The 25,743-nt window shown below is 49.9% G+C and overlaps 1 protein-coding gene across 20 annotated transcripts in view; it reads right to left on the reverse strand.

Moving 5' to 3' along the window:
• LOC140386732 (uncharacterized) overlaps positions 1-25,743 on the reverse strand; it is a 387,270-nt gene that overhangs the window by 26,978 nt on the left and 334,549 nt on the right. For 13 of the 20 annotated variants that reach the window (XM_072469351.1, XM_072469358.1, XM_072469363.1 and 10 more), the window contains 2 exons: positions 20,858-20,893; positions 19,048-19,203 (listed from right to left, as the gene is read on the reverse strand). The exons of 3 other annotated variants lie outside the window; for them this stretch is intronic. In XM_072469351.1, coding sequence (XP_072325452.1) covers positions 19,048-19,203; positions 20,858-20,893 — 192 coding nt within the window. The remainder of the gene's footprint in view (positions 1-19,047; positions 19,204-20,857; positions 20,894-25,743) is intronic. 4 more of the 20 variants (XM_072469368.1, XM_072469366.1, XM_072469361.1 and 1 more) reach the window with 2 other exon arrangements.

The following is a 25,743-nucleotide window of genomic DNA, read 5'->3' on the forward strand; positions in this document are numbered from 1 at the left end:
AGACACTAAGCTCAATTTAGCATGGCCAATCCCCCTAACCTGCACATCTTTGGACTGTGGGAGGAAACCGGAGCACCCAGAGGAAACCCATGCACACACGGGGAGAACGTGCAGGCTCCGCACAGACAGTGACCGAAGCCGGGAATCGAACCTGGGACCTTGGAGCTGTGAAGCAACAGTGCTAACCACTGTGCTATTGTGCCGGTTGTCTGGAGACTGCGGTGGGGTGTCCGAGGGGGGGCAAAAGATCAGGGTGGCATTTAAAAATGGCGCCCTGAGGCTGCACTTACCTTCTTTCCTGTACTGACGAGCTCAGCCCGTCAGTGCAGGAAGTGAGATAAGTGTGGCCTCAGTGGGACGTTCCTCACCGAAGCCAGAAAGCAGAGTCCCACTTGATAGCGGGGTCGTTCTTGCCACTGTAGGTGCGGCGAAACATCCTGCTTTAACCGCTCAAAACTGGACTCTTTTTTTGTGCGTTAAATCGTGCCCTGGTTGATTAATGTCCTTTCAAAAGCTGCTGGTCTGTCTTATATGTGACTCCAATTCCATACCAATGGCCTTCTGAAATGGCCAAGCACCTATCGCATTGTGGCATTTGAACTCGCATGTATGAAGCATTGAAGGGGGCATTCGATGATTATTTGAATACAAACAATGTGCAGGGTATGGGGAAAAGGCAGGGGAATGGTACTTAGTCATAATGTTCATCTGGAGAGCCAGTGCAGACATAATGGGCCAGTTGGCCTCATTCTGCACTGTAATAATACTCTAATACTGTGGTGACAGGAGGATCTTCATATGTAGGATGAGCTGTATAAGCATTTGAAAAACAAAGCTGGGGATCTCAAAGTTGATTTCTTGAGCACAAGATATTAGTGGAGCTGAACCAGAACGGAATCAAAGGAAAAGAAAAACCTTAGAAATGCAATCTATTGTTGTTGTTGCATATTCGAACTGGCTAAAGCTTATGAAGTTGGATTTGAGGACATTATTACAGAAATTGACCTTCAAGGCCATTGGAACATTAATGAATGTTTCATAAAAGGTAAAAATGAAGTAACTGGCAAATGTTGTTGAGAAAGGCCGTCCTGGATTAGGGTGGAAATAAATTAGAAGAAGGTGCCGAAACAGGGTAAATTTGTATCCCAACCAGGGAATAAGGGCCAAGGATTCATGGCCCCATGGGAGGTGGGCTCGTAACATGGCTCCTTTACGCTTGCTAGAATCATAGGCAGCACGGTAGCGCAAGTGGATAGCACTGTGGCTTCACAGCGCTAGGATCCCAGGTTCGATTCCTCGCTGGGTCACTGTCTGTGTGGAGTCTGCACGTTCTCCCCGTGTCTGCGTGGATTTCCTCCGGGTGCTCTGGTTTTCTCCCACAGTCCAAAGATGTGCAGGTTAGGTGGATTGGCCATGGTAAATTGCCCTTAGTGACCAAAAAGGTGAGGAGGGGTCATTGGGTTACGGGGATAGGGTGGAAGTGAGGGCTTAGGTGGGTCGTTGCAGAATCGATGGGCCGAATGGCTTCCTTCTGCACTGTATGTTCTATGTTCATATATCGAAAATAGAAGCAGGAGGAGGCCATTTGGCCCTTCGCGGCTGCTCCGGCATTCATTATGATTATGGCTGATCATCGAGTTCAATACCCTGATCCCCGCCTTCCCCCCATACCCCTTAATCCTTTAGCTCCAAATGCTATATCTAATTCCTTCTTGAAATTACACAATTTTTTCGCCTCAGCTACATTTTGTAGTAATGAATTCCACAGATTCAACATTCACTGGGGGAAGAAATTTCTCCTCACCTCAGTCCTTATCCTCAAACTATGACCCCTAGTTCTGGACTCCTCCACCATCGGGAACATTCTTTCTCAATCAACCCTGTCTAATCCTGTTAGAAATTTATAAGTTTCTATGAGATTCCCCCCTCACTCTTCTAAACTCCAATGAATATAATCATAACTGATTTAGTCTCTCCTCATATGACAGTCCCTAGGAATCAGCCTGGTAAACCTTCGCTGCACTCCCTCCACAGCAAGAACATCCTTCCTCAGATAAGGACCCCAAAACTGCACGCAATACTCCAGGTGTGGCCTCACCAATGCCCTTTACAATTGTAGTAAGCAACAATTGTAAAAGCAACATTGATTCATACGCAGGGCCTACTGCAAACAAAATGTTCAAGCCTTGTTCCTTTTTTGAATTACTCCGAAGCATGGGGAGCCTACTGCTTTCTTCATGGCAATGCCTCAGCCAATCAGAGCTGACTACCAACCAATCAACACCCCTTATCTCCTGTAGTATAGATGAAATACATTCTTGCATTAGTCCTGATGAGTGCAAAATGAAAAGCTTTGACAACATGGGTGAAATTCTCTGGAAACGGCGCGATGTCCGCCGACTGGCTCCCAAAACGGCACAAATCAGACGGGCATCGCGCCGCCCCAAAGGTGCGGAATGCTCCGCATCTTTGGGGGCCGAGCCCCAACACTGAGGGGCTAGGCCGGCGCCGGAGGAATTTCCGGCCCGCCAGCTGGCGGAAACGGCTTTTGTTGCCCCGCCAGCTGGCGCGGAAATGACATGTCGGGGCGGCGCATGCGCGGGAGCGTCAGCGGCCGCTGACAGTTTCCCGCGCATGCGCAGTGGGGAGAGTCTCTTCCGCCTCCGCCATGGTGGAGACCGTTGTGGAGGCGGAAGGGAAAGAGTGCCCCCACGGCACAGGCCCGCCCGCGGATCGGTGGGCCCCGATCGCGGGCCAGGCCACAGTGGGGGCACCCCCCGGGGCCAGATTGCCCCGCGCCCCCCCCCAGGACCCCGGAGCACGCCCACGCCGCCTTGTCCCGCGGGACAGGCAATTTATCGGCGGGACTTCGGCCCATCCGGGCCGGAGAATCCAGCGGGGGGGCCCGCCAACCGGCGCGGCCCAATTCCTGCCCCCGCCGAATATCCGGTACTGGAGACTTCGGCAACCGGCGGGAGCGGGATTCACGGTGGCCAACGGCCATTCTCCGACCCGCTGGGGGGTCGAAGAATGCGCCCATGTTTAGGAGCAGGAGTAGACCACTCAGCCCTTTGAGCCTACTCCATCATTCTATAGGATTGTGGCTGATCTGATTATAACCACCCCTCTACCCTCAATAACGCTTCACTGCCTTGGTCGATAAGAAATGTTCTATCTTTACCTTGAAATCATTCAAAGACTCTGCTTCCACTGCCTGGAAGAGAGTTCCAAAGGCTCACGACCCTCAGAAAAACATTTCTCCTATCTGGCTTAAATGGGTGACCCCTTATTTTTAAACAGTGACCCCTTATTCTAGATTCTCCAACAAGAGGACGCATACGCTCCATATCCACCCTGTCAAGACCCCTCAGGGGGCGCAATTCTAACCCCCCACGACATGTGGGAGAAACGCCGGGGCGCCGCGCGAATCGCGCCACGCCCCCCGACCCCCGCACGCGATTCTCCCCCCCCTGAAACCAGCGCCGCGCGATTCACGCCGGGCCGCTTGGAGTATCGCCGCGAGCGGTGATGCTCCGGCCCGGATGGGCCGAGCGGCCGCCAAGACACGACAGGTTCCCGCCGGCGCCATCCACCCCGGTCGCTGCCGGCGGGAACTCTTCACCGGGTGGGGCCTCCGATGGGGTCTGGCCCGCGGTCGGGGCCCACCGATTGGCGGGCCGGCCTCCCCCCCCCCGGGCCTACCTCCTTCTGCGCGCGGCCGCAGAACACCGGCGCCATGTTGGTGAGGGGCCAGTAGTTCCCCACGCATGCGCAGGATGGCGCGCCCAACTGCGCATGCGCAGGATTGGGTTGCCCCAACTCTTACTCTTCTCAACTCCAGCAGATACAAGCCCAGCCTGTCCAACCTTTCCTCGTAAGACAACCCACCCATTCTTGGTATTAGTCTGGTAAACCTTTACTGGACAGCTTCTTCTTTTATAAATTTAAAGTATCCAATTGTTTTGTTTTTCCAATTAAGGGGCAATTTGGCGTGGCCAATCCACCTACGCTGCATATCTTTGGATTGTGGGGGTGAGACCCACACAGGCACGGGGAGAATGTGCAAACTCCACATGGGCAGTGACCTGGGGCCGCGATCGAACCTGGGTCCTCAGTGCCGTGAGGCAGCAGTGCTAACCAATGCGCCACCGTGCCGCCCTCGAACACCGTGCTGCCCTCACTGAACTGCTTCTAAGTCATTTATATTCTTCTTTAAATAAGGGGAACAATACTGTACACAGTACTTCAGATGTTTAAGTTACTCTTGGGCTTGGGAAGAATCCAAAATCTTAGTCAATTTGCAGCAATCAGGCTACAAACAACAGCAAATGGGAATTGACTGCAGGGAGTCGAAACAATAGATGCAAATTATCTTTACTTAAGGGTTTAAGATTAGCTCACAGCACTGTAGAAAACCTAAGACAATTTGTTCTTTTAATGCCATCCATGCAGAGATATTTAAGCTGTGATAATTCTGCATCCCACCACATCTACTATCAGTGTTCCTGTTTCTTTGCTGGTGCCTTTGACAAGCAATGATTTTCCCTTCATTCACTTAAATGGACAGGATTGATATTCTTTTAACAGACATACATTAATATCATCACTCAAGTCAAACTGTTATTCTCCATGACTATTATTCTTCCATGTAGTAAATAAAAACATTTTACGAAAGATGAGGGAAGTGGTGCGTTACTGGAGATGCCGCCTTTTGGGTGGGATATTAACCTGAGGCCTGTTTTCATGTTTCTGTAGAGATAAAAGATCTTATGACGCTATTCAAAGGAAAATAAAGAGTTTATCTGGTATCCTCGGCAATATTTAATTCTTGACCAACACCACTGATGCGGCTCACCGTTACTGCATTGGCTTAATATTGCCAATTGGCTGCACAATTTTAACCTTGCTGGGCTTTGCTGATGGTCAAACAAAAACTGGGTGCCACTTCTGCTACCTTGCTTCTTGTTGGTTCCCATGCAATGATCAATAAAATTTAACATGCTGATGGTATGCATGGGAGAGATATAAAATCACATGGCAGGGGGTACTTTTCAGTGGTGAAATACACCACCAACTGATCATGCAAAAGAGATGGAGAGGCTATAAAAGAACCTCCAGGACAAACAGGAGGCTCTTCATCATGGTCACAACTCTCCTGCTCAACTCCATTGCCATTAGCATAATACGTATTGAGAGCTCTGAGCTGACATGGGGGGTTTCAAATTTAAATTTCACCTGTAAATAGTTCACAAAACATTGGTTTCACTTTATTCGTGCATCATTGTTTTTTGTTGAGACTAGCTTAGCCAGAGAGCTAAATGGACTGGCACGCCTCATGGGTGGCGCGCATTGACGGTTGCAGGGATTATTTATTCATAGAATTCCGACAGTGCAGAAGGGGCTATTCTTCCCATCGAGTCTGCACTAACCCCCTGAAAGAGCACCTTACTGAGGCCCACTCCGCTGTCCTATCCCCGGAACCCCACCTAACCCGCACATCTTTGGACACTAAGGGTAATTTAGCGTGGCCAATCTACCTAACCTGCACATCTTTGCACTGTGGGAGGAATCTGGAGCACCTCGAGGAAACCCACGAGAAAGTGTAAACTCCAAACAGGCCGTCACCCAAGGCTGGAATTGAACCCGGGCCCCTGGCGTTGTGAGGCAGCAGTGCTAACCACTGTGCCATCATGCCGCTCCATAGGGATTCTATGATTCCGAGACACTCTCAGCAAGGATAACTGAAATGATGTAGGTGAACGCAAAGCCGTGTGAAGACTCTACCAGCCAACACCCTGAGGTGGACCCAAATGCGGACAGTAATTTAGCCCTTAATTTTCGTACTTTGACTAACTGTTCCCACCAATCCCCATCATACCACGTCCAGGATGTTAAGCCCTTCCTTCTTTACTTCTCTGTGTCCCTGATCCCATCTCAAAATCCTCTCTCACCACTGACTCACCCTTGACGGTCCCGATCCTCCATTCAAGTTGCCACTCTGCTGTGCCCCTCCATTGTGCCGCAGACTTCAACAAGGGAAAGCACAGATCTCAAATACAATTGCACAAAACTGACTTGTCTTTAAATGAATGTGAATAGGGTGTTGTGAGATTCTCAAGCGTTGCTGACTTTATAATGAAGGTAAGACATTATTATAACTAGTTTTGATATCACATGTAGGAAAGTACCACTGGACGGTGTGAGGCCTGACCTGCCATAAACACTCCACTGACTTAATCTCTAAATTTGAATTCACTGTTGGGAGACCAAAATTTGAGCTCCCACCTAATTAAGTTGCACCACTCGTCGCAATCCTGCTTTTCCAGGCCCCATAAAATTCACCCATGGCCATTGTAATAATTCCAGGAGGTAGGAGTGAAAGGCCAAACTGATTTATTTTAAACTGAAAATAAAGCCACTACCACGGCACACAAAACAAACTCCCCAGCTCAGGACTATCTGGAACTGCCAGTCCGGATCTGGGAGCGACATTTAAAGGTCCCGCTAACAAGCCCCAGCTGGGTGAGCCTCCGCCCACTCACCACGGGTACTCATATTCTACTAATCCATGAGGAGATCAATCAGCGATCTCCCGTGGTTGATGAGTGTCATTACATTCCTCCTCCTCAAGTCCGAATCATACCCCTCACCCTGCCTCTTTCATCTCTTGACTCAAGGCCTTGGGTCAATGGCAAGTGGAGCCGGGTGAGGGGTGAGGGGGCATTGAGTGGACTGGGGATTGTCGCTTCCATTTTGAGCGCCGAAGGGCCACAGATGGAGGCTCATCTTCGGTGTTAGCCTCTGATGGGAGATCAATCTCCTCGGTCTCCATTTCCGACTCCAAATCTTCGTCATCGGGGAGAACGACTCTCGGGTCCTCCGTAGGCCGAGTCCCCTTGCAGGAGCTAGTCTCAATGAGCGTCAAGAACGTCATCTCTGCTCAAATAGTCTCCGCTGGAGTGGGTTCCATGCTTCTCAGGTGGTCCAGGTGTTTTTTTCACGGCATTGCCTTGGACTTTGACCTTGTAAGAAACCGGACCAGGCTTTCCCAGCATGACTCCTGGGATCCATTGGGAGCCATCTCCAAAGTTCCGCACATAGATGGCATCTCCTGTTCTGAAGATCCTTTTGGGTCTTCTAGTGTCACAGCTTTGGGAACTCATATTCTACTATACCCATGGGGAGATCAATCAGCAATTCTCTGTGATCCTCGTGAGGGTTATCACAGTCACCAACATAACAACGTCATAAAAGCGATTGTCAAACTTGAGTTCTCGGTGCTACATTCATAGAATTTAAATAACGATTAAAAGATAAAGAAAGTATTACTGGCAAGAGACTGGATACATGGGGCGGAATTCTCCCAGCACTGCGCCGGGCCGGAGAATCCCCACGAACGGGCCACGCTGCCCCGACGCCGGCACGCGATTCTCTTTAGTGCGGAGAATCGGCGCCATTGGTGCCGGCGTGGTTGGCGCGGCGCCGGTCGCGGGCCGCTCCACGCGGCCGGCCGGCCGATTCTCTGGCCCGGATGGGCCGAGCGGCTGTAGGAAAAGTGCCGAGTCCCGCCGGCGCCTTTCTAACCTGCTCTGGGCCGGCGGGACCTCGGCGTGTAAGGGTCAGGTGGCGGCCTGTGGGGGATGGGGGGGGCGGGGGGGGGGGGGGGGGGGAGGGTGTCCGATCCCGGGGGGGGGGGCTCCGATGTGGCCTGGCCCGCGATCGGGGTCCACCGATCGGTGGTGCGGCCTCTGTGGCTGGGGGCCTCCTTTCCTACGCGCTGGCCCCTGTCGTCCTGCGCCATGTTGCGTCGGTGCCGGCGCGTTGAAGGAGGCCACTGCGCATGTCCTCGTTGGCACCGGCGCAACTGCGCATGCGTGGATCCCGCAGCGCACATATCGCGCCGGGATCTGCAGCTGGAGCGACGCAAACTGCTCCAGCGCCGTGCTGGCTCCCTGGAGGGGCCATAATTAGACGTGGAGCGGGCCGTTCACGCCGTCGTAAAACGCGATGGCGTTTACAACGGTGTGGACAGTCTGCCGCAGGATTGGAGAATCCCGCCCAAGCTGTTCTGTTTTTTGGGTAGGTTATGTACATCGAAGTGCAATGATTTATAAACTGGATACTATTCAAGACATTTTTGGAAAGAAGTGGGAAGATATGATAAAGGTTCAAACCTCATTAATGAATGCTCAAGGTGTTTTCTGCCTTATGTTCCTGGTTGTGTCGGACAGCTGGCGTGATGTTTCAGGAATTAGCAAAACATATGCCACAAAGGTGAAATGCATGTCACGTGTAGTCATTACACAGAGCAGGAAAATACTTTTCTCTTGAACACGATGATGGTTTTAGTCTATCCTCAAAGACATAATAATAAATTGATATTGATAGATTAATGACTGCATCAGAATTAGGAAAATGTACCTCTATATTTAGCAGCTTTAGATGCAGCAGCCCAACCTGTAACAATATAGAATGAAGAGGTAATGATACAGCCGAGACTATCTACAGGTGTAAGAAGTATTCTGAAGGATAACAACACTCAGTGGGCGGGATTCCCCCCTATCCAGCGGGGCGGGGGGTCCCGGCGGCGAGGAGTGGCGTGAACCACTCTGGCGTCGGGCCGTCCCAAAGGTGCGGGATCCTCTGCACCTTCAGGGGCTAGGCCGGACCCGGAGTGGTTTGCGCCGCACCGGCTGGTGGGGAAGGGGCTTGGCGCCACGCAAACCGGTGCCGAAGGGCCACCACTGGCCGGCACGAGTTGGCGCATGCGCAGGAGCGCCAGCATGTGCTGGCATCATCCCAGCGCATGCGCGGGGGGGGGGGGATCTTCTCCGCATCGGCCATCGCGGAGGACCACAGCAGTCAACGCGGAGGAATAGAGTGCACCCGCGGCACCGGCCCGGCCACGGATCGGTGGGCCCTGATCACTGACTAGGCCACCGTGGGGGCACCGCCCGGGGCCAGATCCCCCGCGCCCCCAAGGCTGCCCGTGCCGGCCAGGTCCCGCCGGTAAGTACCTACTCTAATTTACGCCGGCGGGACCGGCCAAAAACGGGCGGCCACCCGGCCCATCACGGGCCAGAGAATCGGCGGGGTGGGGGGGGCAGCTGCCAGCGCCCAGTGACCGGCGGCGTTCCCGTCCCCGCCAAATCCCCAGCGCCGGAGAATTCTGCAGCCGGCGGGGTCGGGATTCACGCCGCCCCCTGGCGATTTTCCAACCCGGCGGGGGGGGGGGGGTCGGAGAACCCCGCCCAGTATTTCTGAGATGTAACTTTTTCATTGTTAGCAAAAATTACATCTAGCCAGTGTTGGACTCTGAGTTCCACTGGATGAATATCCAGCTACAGTAAATTTGTAGCTAAGAATTTATTAAGAGGTTCTAAGTATCTCCAGCAGTCTGCTTAATATTTACTGACGGTAACACTTGTGAACTTTCGAAATAGCCCAAAATGTGTGGCTTTGCCTCAGGGTACAATGATATTTACCTCCTCCGCCACTGAAGGTGGGTGGATGTAAAGCTTTTTGCTCGTTTGTTGGTCTGTTTGCAAACACTATGGCCCGGTTTGGTCAGCGAGCCTCTTTGCTGCTTCCTACGATGTTTTTTGCGCCCCAACATCATGCTGCATTTTTCAGCGGGCCGCTCGATTTCGGTGGCAGCAGAAATGGGCCAGCGATGCCTCTTCAGGGAAATTCTGGCAAGCGCAGGAGAAGATGGATGAAGGAGGACATGCCCACTTTTTACGACAGTAACTGCCGTACTCAGGTAATAATTTTAAAGGTCATAATTCTATCACTGAGTGAGTGTGTGTGGGTGAGTGAATGGGTGAGTGAGTGAGTGAGTCAGTGGGTGAGTGAGTGAGTGAGTCAGTGAGTCAGTGAGTGGGTGAGTGAGTGAGTGGGTGAGTGAGTCAGTGAGTGGGTGGGTGAGTGAGTGAGTGAGTGGATGTGTGAATGGATGAGTGAGTGTGTGTGTGTGAGTGAGTGAGTGAGTCAGTGGGTGAGTGAGTGAGTGGGTGAGTGAGTGGGTGAGTGAGTGAGTCAGTGGGTGAGTCAGTGAGTGAGTGGGTGAGTGAGTGAGTGAGTGAATGAGTGTGAGTGAGTGAGTCAGTGGGTGAGTGGGTGAGTCAGTGAGTGAGTGAGTGAGTGAGTGAGTGAGTCACGAGTGAGTGAGTGAGTGAGTCAGTGAGTGAGTGGGTGAGTGAGTGAGTGAGTCAGTGAATGAGTGAGTGAGTGAGTGAGTGAGTGAGTGAGTGAGTCAGTGAGTGAGTGGGTGAGTCAGTCAGTGAGTGAGTGAGTGAGTGGGTGAGTCAGTGAGTGAGTGAGTGAGTGAGTGAGTGAGTGAGTGAGTGAGTGTGAGTGGGTGAGTCAGTGAGTGAGTGGGTGAGTCAGTGAGTGAGTGTGATTGGGTGAGTGAGTGGGTGGGTGAGTGAGTGGGTGAGTGAGTGAGTGTGAGTGGGCGAGTCAGTGAGTGAGTGGGCGAGTGAGTGAGTGAGTGAGTGTCAGTGAGTGAGTGAGTGAGTCAGTGAGTGAGTCAGTGAGTGTGAGTGGGTGAGTCAGTGATGAGTGGGTGAGTGAGTGAGTGAGTGAGTGGGTGGGTGAGTGAGTCAGTGATGAGTGAGTGAGTGAGTCAGTGAGTGAGTCAGTGAGTGTGAGTGGGTGAGTCAGTGATGAGTGGGTGAGTGAGTGAGTGAGTGAGTGGGTGGGTGAGTGAGTCAGTGAGTGAGTGGGTGAGTGAGTGGGTGAGTCAGTGAGTGAGTCGGTGAGTGAGTCGGTGAGTGAGTGTGTGAATGGGAATGAGTGACTCAGTGGGTGAAATGATATGAAAATCGCTTATTGCCACAAGTATGCTTCAAATGAAGTTCCTGTGAAAAGCCCCTAGTCGCCACATTCCGGCGCCTGTTCGGGGAGGCTGGTACGGGAATTGAACCGTGCTGCTGGCCTGCCTTGGTCTGCTTTAAAAGCCAGCGATTTACCCTGTGATAAACCACAGTGAGTGAGTGGGTGGGTGAGTGAGTGAATGGGTGAGTGAGTGGGTGAGTGAGTGAGTGGGTGGGTGGGTGAGTGAGTGAGTGAGTGGGTGGTTGGGTGAGTGAGTGAGTGACTGGGTGAGTGAGTGAGTGAGTGACTGGGTGGGTGAGTGAGTGGGTGAGTGAGTGAGTGAGTGAGTGAGTGGGTGAGTGGGTGAGTGGGTGAGTGAGTGAGTGAGTGAGTGAGTGATCGATCAAGTGAGTGAGTGATCGAGTGAGTGAGTGAGTGAGTGAATGGGTGAGTGAGTGAATGGGTGAGTGAGTGAATGGGTGAGTGAGTGAGTGAGTGAGTGAGTGAGTGAGTGTGAGTGGGTGGGTGAGTGAGTGAGTGAGTGAGTGAGTGTGTGTGTGGGTGAGTGAGTGAGTGTGATCGAGTGAGTGATCGAGTGGGTGAGTGAGTGAGTGGGTGAGTGAGTGGGTGGGTGGGTGAGTGAGTGAGTGAGTGAGTGAGTGGGTGGGTGAGTGAGTGAGTGGGTGGGTGGGTGAGTGAGTGAGTGAGTGAGTGGGTGGGTGAGTGAGTGAGTGAGTGAGTGAGTGAGTGGGTGGGTGAGTGAGTGAGTGGGTGGGTGGGTGAGTGAGTGAGTGAGTGAGTGGGTGGGTGAGTGAGTGAGTGAGTGAGTGAGTGAGTGGGTGGGTGGGTGAGTGAGTGAGTGAGTGAGTGAGTGAGTGAGTGAGTGAGTGGGTGGGTGGGTGAGTGAGTGAGTGAGTGAGTGAGTGAGTGAGTGAGTGAGTGAGTGAGTGAGTGAGTGAGTGAGTGAGTGAGTGAGTGTGTGTGTGTGTGTGTGTGAGTGGGTGGGTGAGTGGGTGGGTGAGTGAGTGAGTGATCGATCGAGTGAGTGAGTGATCGAGTGGGTGAGTGAGTGAGTGGGTGGGTGGGTGAGTGAGTGAGTGAGTGAGTGGGTGAGTGGGTGAGTGGGTGGGTGAGTGAGTGAGTGAGTGGTTGGGTGAGTGAGTGAGTGAGTGGGTGAGTGTGTGTCTGAGTGAGTGAGTGGGTGGGTGGGTGGGTGAGTGAGTGAGTCAGTGAGTGAGTGAGTGTGTGTGAGTGAGAGAGTGAATGGGTGAGTGGGTGGGTGAGTGGGTGGGTGAGTGTGTGAGTCTGTGAGTGAGTGGGTGGGTGAGTGTGTGAGTCTGTGAGTGAGTGGGTGGGTGATTGTGAGTCTGTGAGTGAGTGAGTGAGTGAGTGAGTGGGTGGGTGAGTGAGTGAGTGAGTGAGTGAGTGGGTGGGTGGGTGAGTGAGTGAGTGAGTGAGTGTGTGTGAGTGAATGGGCGAGTGGGTGGGTGAGTGAGTGAGTGGGTGGGTGAGTGTGTGTGAGTCTGTGAGTGAGTGAGTCAGTGAATGGGTGAGTGGGTGGGTGGGTGGGTGGGTGGGTGAGTGAGTGAGTCAGTGAGTGAGTGAGTGTGTGTGAGTGAGAGAGTGAATGGGTGAGTGGGTGGGTGAGTGGGTGGGTGAGTGTGTGAGTCTGTGAGTGAGTGGGTGGGTGAGTGTGTGAGTCTGTGAGTGAGTGGGTGGGTGATTGTGAGTCTGTGAGTGAGTGAGTGAGTGAGTGAGTGAGTGAGTGAGTGAGTGAGTGAGTGAGTGAGTGAGTGAGTCAGTCAGTCAGTCAGTCAGTCAGTCAGTCAGTCAGTCAGTGAGTGAGTGAGTGAGTGAGTGAGTGAGTGAGTGAGTGAGTGAGTGAGTGAGTGAGTGAGTGGGTGAGTCAGTGAGTGAGTGTGATTGGGTGAGTGAGTGTGGGTGGGTGAGTGAGTGGGTGAGTGAGTGAGTGTGAGTGGGCGAGTCAGTGAGTGAGTGAGTGAGTCAGTGAGTGAGTCAGTGAGTGAGTCAGTGAGTGTGAGTGGGTGAGTCAGTGATGAGTGGGTGAGTGAGTGAGTGAGTGAGTGGGTGGGTGAGTGAGTCAGTGATGAGTGAGTGAGTGAGTCAGTGAGTGAGTCAGTGAGTGTGAGTGGGTGAGTCAGTGATGAGTGGGTGAGTGAGTGAGTGAGTGAGTGGGTGGGTGAGTGAGTCAGTGAGTGAGTGGGTGAGTCAGTGAGTGAGTCGGTGAGTGAGTCGGTGAGTGAGTGTGTGAATGGGAATGAGTGACTCAGTGGGTGAAATGATATGAAAATCGCTTATTGCCACAAGTATGCTTCAAATGAAGTTCCTGTGAAAAGCCCCTAGTCGCCACATTCCGGCGCCTGTTCGGGGAGGCTGGTACGGGAATTGAACCGTGCTGCTGGCCTGCCTTGGTCTGCTTTAAAAGCCAGCGATTTAGCCCTGTGATAAACCACAGTGAGTGAGTGGGTGGGTGAGTGAGTGAATGGGTGAGTGAGTGGGTGAGTGAGTGAGTGGGTGGGTGGGTGAGTGAGTGAGTGAGTGGGTGGTTGGGTGAGTGAGTGAGTGACTGGGTGAGTGAGTGAGTGAGTGACTGGGTGGGTGAGTGAGTGGGTGAGTGGGTGAGTGAGTGAGTGAGTGAGTGGGTGAGTGGGTGAGTGGGTGAGTGGGTGAGTGGGTGAGTGAGTGAGTGAGTGAGTGATCGATCAAGTGAGTGAGTGATCGAGTGAGTGAGTGAGTGAGTGAATGGGTGAGTGAGTGAGTGAGTGAGTGAGTGAGTGTGAGTGGGTGGGTGAGTGAGTGAGTGAGTGTGTGTGTGGGTGAGTGAGTGAGTGTGATCGAGTGAGTGATCGAGTGGGTGAGTGGGTGAGTGGGTGAGTGAGTGTGAGTGAGTGAGTGAGTGAGTGAGTGAGTGAGTGAGTGAGTGGGTGGGTGAGTGAGTGAGTGAGTGGGTGGGTGGGTGAGTGAGTGAGTGGGTGGGTGAGTGAGTGAGTGGGTGGGTGGGTGAGTGAGTGAGTGAGTGAGTGAGTGAGTGAGTGAGTGAGTGAGTGTGTGTGTGTGTGGGTGGGTGGGTGGGTGGGTGAGTGAGTGAGTGAGTGAGTGAGTGAGTGAGTGAGTGAGTGAGTGAGTGAGTGAGTGAGTGAGTGAGTGAGTGAGTGTGTGTGTGTGTGTGTGTGTGGGTGGGTGGGTGGGTGGGTGGGTGGGTGGGTGAGTGAGTGAGTGGGTGGGTGGGTGGGTGGGTGGGTGGGTGGGTGGGTGGGTGAGTGAGTGAGTGAGTGAGTGAGTGAGTGAGTGAGTGAGTGAGTGAGTGAGTGAGTGAGTGAGTGAGTGGGTGGGTGGGTGGGTGGGTGGGTGGGTGGGTGGGTGGGTGGGTGGGTGGGTGGGTGGGTGGGTGGGTGGGTGGGTGGGTGAGTGAGTGAGTGAGTGAGTGAGTGAGTGAGTGAGTGAGTGAGTGGGTGGGTGGGTGAGTGAGTGAGTGAGTGAGTGAGTGAGTGAGTGAGTGAGTGAGTGAGTGAGTGAGTGAGTGAGTGAGTGAGTGAGTGAGTGGTTGGGTGAGTGAGTGAGTGAGTGGGTGAGTGTGTGTCTGAGTGAGTGAGTGGGTGGGTGGGTGGGTGAGTGAGTGAGTCAGTGAGTGAGTGAGTGTGTGTGAGTGAGAGAGTGAATGGGTGAGTGGGTGGGTGAGTGTGTGAGTCTGTGAGTGAGTGGGTGGGTGAGTGTGTGAGTCTGTGAGTGAGTGGGTGGGTGGGTGAGTGAGTGAGTGAGTGAGTGTGTGTGAGTGAATGGGCGAGTGGGTGGGTGAGTGAGTGAGTGGGTGGGTGAGTGTGTGTGAGTCTGTGAGTGAGTGAGTCAGTGAATGGGTGAGTGGGTGGGTGGGTGGGTGAGTGAGTGAGTCAGTCAGTGAGTGTGTGAGTGAGTGAGTCGGTGAGTGAGTGAATGGGTGAGTGGGTGGGTGAGTGAATGGGTGAGTGAGTGAGTCAGTCAGTCAGTCAGTGAGTGAGTGAGTCAGTGTGTGAGTGAGTCAGTCAGTCAGTGAGTGAGTGAGTGAGTCAGTGTGTGAGTGAGTGAGTCGGTGAGTGAGTGAGTGAGTGTCAGTCAGTGGGTGGGTGAGTGAGTCAGTGTGTGTGAGTGGGTGGGTGAGTGAGTGAGTGAGTGAGTCAGTCAGTCAGTCAGTGGGTGGGTGAGTGAGTGGGTGGGTGAGTGAGTGAGTGAGTGTGTGTGGGTGGGTGGGTGAGTGAGTGAGTGAGTCAGTCAGTGGGTGGGTGAGTGAGTGAGTGAGTGAGTCAGTGAGTGAGTGGGTGGGTGAGTGAGTGAGTGAGGGTGAGTGAATGGTTGGGCAAGTAATTGAATGCGAGAATGGACGGGTGGGCAGTCAGGTTGAGGGGTAGGTAGGTTGTGTGGAGGAGTAGTCGAGTCACGTAGGATTGGAGGAGAAAGCCGGTTTGGGGTGTGGGGGAGGGGGAGAGATTTTAATAAGGTTTCTTTTTTCTTCTTTGTAGTTTAATGTTGTGTTTTTGTAATAATATAAAGGCATCAATCACTCAAAGGATGGGTTAACCCATTGTCCATCCATTTATTTATACTAGGTACATAAGAACATATTTACATGGATAGAAAGCATGTAGACATTAACAGTAGGGCTGTGTGCATTGTGTTCCGCTCATAGGCCAAAGTGAAACTGACACTGGATCACATGGCACACTTCCTTTCTAATGATGGCATGCTGCTAACCCTTAAAGGCATATTAATCTTTCTTTTTAAAGATATTTCCCTCCTTCCAGAGAACTATAACTATTTAAAGTACATGTTCATGTTTAAGTATCGTTGCATATGTGCATAGAACTGATGAATCTGAGTGTCTAAAGAGTAAAGATAATCTGCTGATACACCCAGATTTTGGCATGGTAACCTTGTCTGGAGGTTTCTTTAATTGCTCACAGTTACCTTTGGTGTTGTCATTGTTGAATGTGTCTGATTCAATTTGGGATCTAGTCCTCAATACAATAGGTCTGCATGGTGATTGAGGAGCTGGAATGGTTCTGATATGTTCTTGGTTACATCTCACTGTGGAACGACCTTGGTTCTGAACAAATTTTTGTCGCCTCAGCTGGTTGCCACATATCTTCTGTGGGATCCTGGATGCAAACTTGTCGTCTCAACTGAAAATTTGACAATTCTGTGCCTGCATTTTTACAATGCATGTTGGTCATCTTCTCTTGTTTCAAAAGTTGGCCTCTAGTTTCTGAGAGAGTAGAATGGGTAAAGGTAGGTAGATTGGTCTGCACTGGAGAGCCAAACATGACCTCTGCCGAAGATGGAATAGTTGCACTTAAAGCTGCCACTCTCAGATGTAACATTGCAACGTGTAGATCTTGCTTGGTGTGTCTACGTTTGAGGATTCGAGATTTCACCTTGTGAATCATTAATTCAGCTAGGCTGCTGGATCCAGAGTCGTGAGTAAAAGTAGCACAATCTATATTCCACTTCTCAGACCTATCTTGAAATCGCGTACCAATAAATTGTGGACCATTATCTGTAATGATATCTCGAGGCACACCAAATAAACTAAAATTGGCAATTAGAGTGTGTGCAACAGTTGTGCTTGAAGTATTGTGCAATTGTTGAATAATGGGATACTTGGTGAAGTCGTCGGCGGTGATGATGAAGTCAGTGTAATTGACATGAAAGAGGTCCGTTGTGATTTTTGACCAATGATGGGTAGGAATTTCATGTGGAAATGATAGTTCTTTGTGCTGACTTGGCAAATGCTCTTGATGCCTCACACTCTTTGATGATGACTTCAATGTCATTATTCATATCCAGCCAATAGGCTGTCTCCCTTGCGAGTGTTCTCGTCTAATCTATGCCCATGTGTGAGTAATTAAACTGTAGAAGAAGTCACAAAGACTCCAGTTTAATGACCTGCCTGTCTTTAAAAATGACCCCCCGCGAGATGCTTAGCTTATTTCAATAAGGTCAAAATGTTCTCATATGTTTGTGGACAAGCTGTATTGAATCAGGCCATCCTTTAATTAAAGCTTTCCGTAGTTTCTGTAGTGTAAAATCTTTCGCTGTTTCTTCTGGCATTTGTATTGTGCAAAATGTGTCAAATCAATTTGGAGACTATCTTCAAATTCAATGTGAAAGAAGTCAACTTGTAGATCCATTTTCTGTTTTCACTGGGTTAGGCAATCCTCTAAATGTATCCAATGTGACCATTAAATTACTTTTCTCGCTAATCTCACAGTAGTAATTTTGAATTTTTATGAAGAGACGCTGAAGTCCTGGCAGTACACTGGTCAAAGTTTTTTGCCAGATCATCTGAGTGGCTTGTGATCAGTTTGTCGCACAAATCTTTTGCCAAACAGATAGGTATGAAAATTCATGATTCCAAAGACTAAAGTTAATGTTTCCTGCTACATTTGGAGTAGTTGGATTGCAATACGGAGAGTGATTTTCAAGCAAAGGCAATCAATTTACCATTTTGTAATATACATGTTCCCAGACCTGTGAGGCACCTTTCCCCAGGATCGTCGTCTCCTTACGATATAAAATTGCTACTGATAATTCCCTTAGCGATTAAGATTTCAGTGTAAAAATATATGGAGACAGAAATTAAAGAGATCTGGATATCTTCAAAGATCGCCCTTATCTTGAGGTGTTAGCATGGCTTTAATATTCTCTATTTTTCTTGGATCGGGATGTATGCCAGCCCTGGAAGAAATTGATCTGCTTCATGAAATCGCACTGTCCTCTTGCCTTGTGAGAACCTGGTGAGCTCCAGGAAGCACATGAAATGGGTATGCACAGAATTCAAGTCAGAATCCTGGCTAAAGGAGAAATTAATGGTCATTGAAAATATTTAAGTGGAAGATCTGGCAGTCTCAAAACCGAACAACGTGCTCAGCTCAAAGGACAATGTCAATGGGTTCTTGTCGGTTTTGCAATTTGACAACAATTAAAGCTGATTTAACCCATGCCTGCATAGAAACCCACCAAGCTTGACAGGTGAAAACTCCCTGCTTGGCGTGGGTTTGATACTTTCCATGGCTCTGATAGATAAAGGGCGCCATTAAATGTTCTCGTCACGCCTGACTTGGTGTCAGGACAAAGCCGTTGAATCTTGTGAGAGCCCTCTCATGAAATTTGCGACAATTGAAACGCCTTGCGAGAGTTAACAAAGTCTCGCGAGATGTTGCAAACTGGATCTCTCCCTCACTGGGCGTGATCCAGGTTAGCATATTCAAATGAGCCATTAGACTCATTTAAATATATGCTTGCGGGGTTCGTCCGGCGCCCAAAACCTAACAGCTGCGCCTGGGAGACCTTGACCATTTAGTACTGGCTTCCACAAACGTGGACCAGTTGTAATGGCACGTGTGTGTGGCCTTCCAGACCAGGGTGGACCCCCAGGGTGGTAAGGGACAGGGCAGGGTGACACCCCGGCACTGTATATGTTGCCCATGCACCTTGGCACTGCCAGCCTGGCATCCTGGCAGTGCTACCCACACACCTTGGCAGTGCCATCCTGGGTGCCCTGATAGCACGGCCAGGGCGGCACTGCCAGGAATCGAGCTCGGGGGGCCTTACCAGTTGGAGTGTTCCCAGGAGCCTTGGCGGAGAGAAATACGCCGAGGTCAAAACAAATGGCAAAGTGGTGTTAAAAAGACGGTTTCTCAACGCTGCAGCCACTGAAAAACACAATGCTAAACCCGCCAAAAACCGGACATAGATTTTTTAACGGTTAAATCTCGCCCAGTGTGCAGCCCCTCTGACTGTAGAAAACCCGAGTCATATGCTTTTGAGCGCACTCTTGCAGTTTTATTGAAGTTGCGATAACACTGAGTTCCACAACACCTGATATCATCAGCCCTGTTTCCTTGGTTATTTTGCTTGAACCCTGTAAATCCTGTGATTACTCACCTGCTTCATTTTAATAGGCGGGAATATCTCAACCTGGTGTCCCAGGAGTGGAAAACCCCAGCCATTCAGCATATCCATAGATAGATGTTATGTTAACAAACTTGGAAACTGCAATCCATCAATCTTCCCTAACAGCATCCTTCATGAAGGCAGCAACGTGCGGTTAATTTTCCTTCTGCATTTAGTATTATTGCCGTGACACCCCTATTTGCACACAACTTGTCGGAGATGGGCTTATACACTCCACAAGGGTACAAGCAGGAAAGTCTCTTTCAAAAAACAGTAAATTACCTATTCCGATGCCAGGCTGAACACCTACTCCAAAGCCTGGCCGAACCCCCACTCCAACACCAGGCCACACTCCCCCTCCATAACCAGGCCAGATTCCAGCTCCAATGCCAGGCCGGATTCCCGCTCCAATGCCAGTCTGCGCGCCTATTCCAAGACCTACATTGAAATCACAAGAATAATTCAAGATATTGGCTGATATTTAACAGAGGCGACGGGGTCTCGCTTGCTGGCTGGAGAGATGGAGAAAGCCCCACATTGCCTCGTTAGGGAAGGTATCTGAATTAAATGACACTCAGACAGATAACTGGACAGTGGTGGGCAATTCCCTGATTCAAGGACACTGGAGGTTGAAGTCCTGCCCGCCGAAAGCTATCATTTGTTGCTGCCCAGAGGACACACACTGAGGGTTAGTACTGTTGCTGGATCCCAGACCACAAGTGAGTGATGGCGGGGGGGGGGGGGGGTGTGACAGGGTGGGGGTCATGGGGGTCGGCAGCAAGGGCATGTGGGATCTCTCAGTGGCAACACCCTCTCCCCACAACCCTCCACCCCCAAACTCCCGATACTGGGCTCCTCGATCAGGCATTGAGTGCCATCTCAAATACTGAGTTAAGGGTAAGGAAAGAGCATTAATGAAAAGAGACGTATTACAAGCCGTTTAATTTTTCTATTTTGGGTAGGTTAGGCTATTCAAGATTAATTTTGGAAAGAAGTGGGAAGATATGATAAAAGTTCAAACCTAACTGATGAATGCTCAAAATATATTGACTCATGCAATTGGCTGTGTTGGGCCATCCAGCTAATGAGATGTTTCAAGAATTAGCAAAGCATATATCACAAAGGTGGAAATGCTGCTCATGTGTCGTCATTACATATAGCAGAATAATTTATTTTCTTCAACTTAGCAACATAGGAAATAGGAGCAGGAGTAGGCCATTCGGCCCCTTGCGTCTGCTCTGCTATTTAACGTGATCATGGTAGATCTTCTGCCTCAGCACCATTATCTCCATATCCTTTGATACCTTAAATTTCTAGAAATCTAAAAATCTCTATCTTGAATATACTCAATGACCGCCTCTACAGCCCTCTGTGATAGAAAATTCCAAAGATTTACCCTGTGAAAGAATAAATTCCTCCTCATCTCAGTTCTAAATGGCCTACCTCTTAATTTGAGATTGTGTTCTAGACACCCCAGCTGAGAAAAACATCCTTTTTGCATTTACCCTGTTGAGTAAGAATTTTGTACAAATCCATAGATCTATACAGTGTAGGAGTCCACTCAGCCCATCGCGTCTGCATCGACCCTACGAAAGAACACCCCACCTAGGCTCACTCCCTCGCCCTTTCCCCTAACCCCGTCCAATCTCTCAACCAAGGGACAATTTAGCATGACCAGTCCACCTAACCTTCACATCTTTGGACTGTGGGAGGAAACCGGAGCACCCAGAGGAAACCCATGCAGACATAATAATAATAATAATAAACATGGGAGGAATGTGCAAATTCCACACAGAGGAAACCCAAGGCCGGAATCGAATCCAGTTCCCTGGTGCTGACAGGCAACACACTGAGCCACCGTGCTGCCCTATGTTTCCCTGATTCTTCAACACTGGAGATTGCAGGCCCAGTATCCTCAATCTCTCATAGGACAATCCCACAATCCCGTCTGTCAGTCTGGTGAACCTTCGCTGCACTTTCTCTATGGCGAGTATTCCCTGAAGATAATCTTGGCATTATCCTATCCTCAAAAATAAAACAATAATTTAATGGTCTCTAGACCAGTGAATATATCAAAAGTAGGAATATTTACCTCTATATTTAGCAGCTTTAGATGCAGCAGCTCCACCTATAACAATAGAGAATCAACAGGTAATGATACAGCCCAGACCAAGGTTCTCTGAAAAGTGTGAGCTAATGCATTCTGGGAGGACTAACAAGGTAAGGGAATACACAATGAATTATATGATGCTGGGAAGTATGGAGGATCAGAGGGATCTTGGGATGCATATCCAAAGATCTCTGAAGGCAACAGGATAGCTAAAGGAAGGGGTTAAGAAGGCATATGGGATACTTGCATTTATTAGCTGAGGCATAAAATATAAGGGCTGGGATTCTCCGAAATCCCGGCCAAGTGTTGACGCTGGCGACAAAACCGGCGCAAGCGACGCCGGCGCCAACAGGCCTCCAGGCCCAGTCATTCTCCCCTTCCTCGGGGGCTAGAATGGCGCCGGAGTGCCCGCAGCAAATGCAGGTGAGCCATGAGAGGCAAAAGGGAGAAAGGGGATAGAGTGCTTCCACTCTTGTTTTCTTGCTGCTAGACCCCCTTTAATCGGAACCCTGCATGCTGCCTCCTGTCCTGATGACAGTCTTCCTTACACTGATGCAGATGGAGCAGTCTTTGATGGAGCCCCTACAAACCTCAAAATGCAGCGAACATCGGCCAAGAACATCTGAGCAGTCACTGTAGGGATACAAGAAGCCTGCCTCGAGCTCTTCTTAATCCAGTTGGGATACACCATTTAGGAATGGAAAAATTGGAAGGGAAGACTGGTTGCACAAGTTACTTGGGTCTTTAAAATGGTGTTAAATTGTTTCACTTTGTTTCATGTTTATAACCGATAAAATTTATTTAAAAACCCTATTGTTACATCCTCCACATCTTCGACTGTTGCCTGCCAAGTGTCTTTCAGTCTTCAGTGTGGAATGGTACGACAATAGTTAAGGCAGATGAATTGTTGCTTCTGAGACTGATATTTGCTTGGGGCTTGGATTTAAGGGGAGTTGGGTGTGTGGGGGGTAGGCATGGCACCAGAATTAGTGTACCAGGTAGCTTCACTGCCACAGATTAACTGTGGCGTGTCTGAATCAATCCATCCCAGGAACCCCTTGCAGCAAAGTGCAGGCACATTTGCCATGACAGGCTCTTCCTCCATCTCTGAAACTGCAGAGTGTTCATCACCTTCCTCCTCCTGGAGCTCCAGTCCTTATTGCGCTGCATTGTTGTGCTAGGCGCAGGAGACCACCGCCAGTCTGGAAATCTATGCTAGTGAATATTCAAGGGCACTCCCAGATCTGTCCAGCCGTCTGAATTGCATCTTCAGCATTCTTATTGCTTGATCAATGACAATTCTTGTGCTCATGTGAGGTGTGGTGCATCTTTTCTGAGTCCCCGTGCTTGGGGCTCCTTACAGGTATCTTCACCTAGGTCTTTACAGTACAATCCATCCACTGACTCTGTTTTGGCATGTGAATATCTCTGGTAGATTTGACTGATGCAGGATTAATGGATCATGACAGTTCCGTGGGTATCTCACACAGATATAAATGCTGGTTGCGGACCAGCTGAACACTGATGGAGGGAATCCTTTTCGGCTGATGAATATTCCAGGCAGGGCGGGTGTGTCCATTAGGTAAACTTGGAGGATTGAGGACTGGGGTGGGTAAAGAAACTGCACGCTTTTAAAAAAGGGGAAACTGAAAGCTGGTCAACTTATATTGATGAACAAATAGCAAATGTGTTTCCACTTTCCAGCAGATTAGGTTATTCATACTGTAAGATTTTGATAATCCTACTAATTTCTATGGGTGGCACGGTGGCTAGGACTGTTACTTCACTGCGCCAGCGACCCGGGTTCAATTTCCGGCTTGGGTCACTGTGTGTGTCCACACGTTCTCCCCGTGTCTGCGTGGGTTTTCTCCGTGTCCTTGTTAGTTGATTTGGATGTTCTGAATTCTCCCTCTGAGTACCCGAACAGGCACCGTAGTGTGGCGACTCGGGGATTTCCGCAGTAACTTTATTGCAGTGTTAATGTAAGCCCACTTGTGATACGACTAACAAAGATTATGATGATTCGAGAATTAGTAACTTCTATGGATTTTATCTGATAACCACAGTTTAAAATTAAAGTGGTTCAATTTTGACTTGTTGGCCAACTAACAGTCAAGGGAATAAAAAAAGCAATTCATAAAATCAAAGAACCCCTACAGTGTAGAGGGAGGCCGTTTGGCCCAGCGGGTGTGCACCGGCCCTCCAAAAGGCTGTCTCTCGACATTAAGGGGCAATTTAGCATGGCCAATTCACCTAAACTGCACATATGTGGACTGTGGGAGTGAACCAGATCACCCGGAGGAAGCCCATGCAGACATCGGATAACGTGCAAACCCCACACAATGTGAAGAAACAAACTTATTTTATTGTTTATGATTGAGCTCATTTGAGTCTTGAGCTGAAGCTATCTTAATGGTCAGAATATGATGAAGTGTTTGTTTTTAAATCAATTTGAAGGAATAGCTAATGCAGCCTGACTTTATAATTAAATAAACCACACATTGCTTTCATTGATCAGTACCAGAGAAATAATAATAATGGGTGAAAACTAATGGAAAAGATTCTAAGTGCCATTTCAGGTGGATCTTGCTGGGAGTTTCTGCCCTGCTCTGCCAGTGAGTTCGCCAGCGCTATCTAACCACAATTAATCACTCTTTTGAGCACTGGGGAGTTTCTCTCCGGACTAGCCCACACTTAGAATTATTTTCATCACTGGGCAGCTGAACTCACAGGCCAGGTCGGCTCCTCAGAGATCGGGCGGCCATTTTGAAAGGGTGCCTCGATCTCTAAGTGGGCTTGAGGGTTCCTCACGCCCCCAGCCAAGGGCAATGTCACCCCCCCCCCCATACACACATGGGTATTACCCCACACCTCCCCAAGTGATGACCCCCCATATCTGCGTGGGTTTCTTATGGGTGCTCCGGTTTCCTCCCACAGTCCAAGATGTTCAGGTGAGGTGGATTGGCCATACTAAATTTCTCTTTTGTGTCCAAAAGGATAGGTGGGGTTATGGGCATAGGGGTGGGAGCGTGAGTCTAGGCAGAGGGCTGATGCAATCTCAATGGGCCGAATGGCCTCCTTTTGCACTGTATTCTATGGATTCTATGTTGGCACCCCGCTACGGGGTTGCTGAGGCCTCCCCCCTTTTCAGGCCTCCCCAAGCTCCCTTCTAGCCTTCCCCTGCCAGGACCCCCACCTTTCACCCCCAACCTTCCAGAGGCCCCTTCATACTCGCTCTGCACACCCACCCTTCATATCCCCTCCACCCACCTTTCATGGGCATGACCCTCCTCAAGCCCTGACCCTTAGCAGTGCCACCCTGGAACCTGGGCACCCTGAAACACAACCTGGCGCTGCTCCTGCTGGCTTGACAGTGCCACCTGGGCACCTTGGCAGTACCAAGGTACCAGCCTGGCAGTGCCAAGGTGCAACCCTGCCCTGTCCGTGACCACACAGGGACCTCTGATGACCCAGGTCCCAGGTGCCATTCTGCCTGGTTCATGTTTGTGTGGACCAGTACTAATCGGCGCCCGTCCGGGGTGTCCCTGGGGAGGCTGGTAGATGCCGGGAGCTAGTTAAATCTGGGGTCAGCACGCACTCTGGGCGGGATCCTGATCGTGACTCCTCACGAGACCTGGTTAGATCTCAGTAGGCATACCAGCTGTTGGGAAGCCAGGGGGAGGCATCTACCAGTCACGGTACCTTATTCCGTTTGGATGGTGGCTCGTTAGATCTAACGAGGCATGGCAAGCTAGGTAGATCCCAGGAATGGAGTCTCCCAGTAGTTACCTGCCATGTCGCGCCATGCCACGCTGCTTTTCGGGCACAGCGTAGCTGGTAGATCGCGCTCAGTCATTTTTTGAATGAACTGCACTCATAGTATGGGGCGAGTGGTTTCCTCCCACAAGTCGCAAAAGACGTACTGTTAGGTGAATTGGACATTCTGTATTCTCCCTCAGTGCACCCGAACAGGCGCTGGAGTGTGGTGACGAGGGACTTTACACAGTACCTTCATTGCAGTGTTAATGTAAGCCTACTTGTGACAATAAAGATTATTTAAAAAAATATTAATTAATTTAATCGTTATTCAATCAATCAGTTTTGCTTCAATCTAAAGATTAGTGGTTTCTTTATCATCAACTCATCAGACCATTCTGGATCACAAGGCAGAGAATAACTACATGTTACCACAAAGTGTAATATAACACTTTTGACTCTATTCATATTCGTTAAAGAACTTAGATTTATATAGCACTCAATAACTAGAGCATGAAAGCGTGCAAGGTGAAATGAACACCAGGTGGGAAGTGAGGAAATAGCATTTAAAGTCACAGGGAAAGAAAGAAAGGCTGAGTGGCTTGAGAAAAAAATAATCCAGGAGAGGGCATGATGGCTCACGGTTGGCTGTTGCATGGTACCAAAAGCCAGAATTTGGAGAGATAGTGGCGAAGTGGTATTGTCACTGGACTGGTAATCCAGAGAGCCAGAGTCATGCTCTGGCGGACCCGGGATCGAATCCTGCCATGGCAGAGGGTGAAATTTCAATTCAATAAAAATCTGGAATTCGAAGTCTAAACCATTGCCGATTGTCGTGAAAACTCACCTGGATCACTAATATTCTTCAGGGAAGGAAATCTATCGTCCTTACCTGCTCTGGCCTACATGTGATTCCAGATCCACAGCAATATGGTTGACTCATAAATGCTTTTCGCTATGGGCAATAAAAACTGGCCCAGCCAGCGACACCCACGTCCCATGAACAAATTTTAAAAAAATGAGAGGCAGACCTACAGTTCCACATTTTGAGACTTTTGACAACTCTCGGGCTCAGCAGGAAATCTAAATTCTTAGTTAAATAATTGAGAGTA

This window comes from Scyliorhinus torazame, chromosome 12 (genome assembly GCF_047496885.1).
Source record: "Scyliorhinus torazame isolate Kashiwa2021f chromosome 12, sScyTor2.1, whole genome shotgun sequence".
Lineage (NCBI taxonomy): Eukaryota > Metazoa > Chordata > Chondrichthyes > Carcharhiniformes > Scyliorhinidae > Scyliorhinus > Scyliorhinus torazame.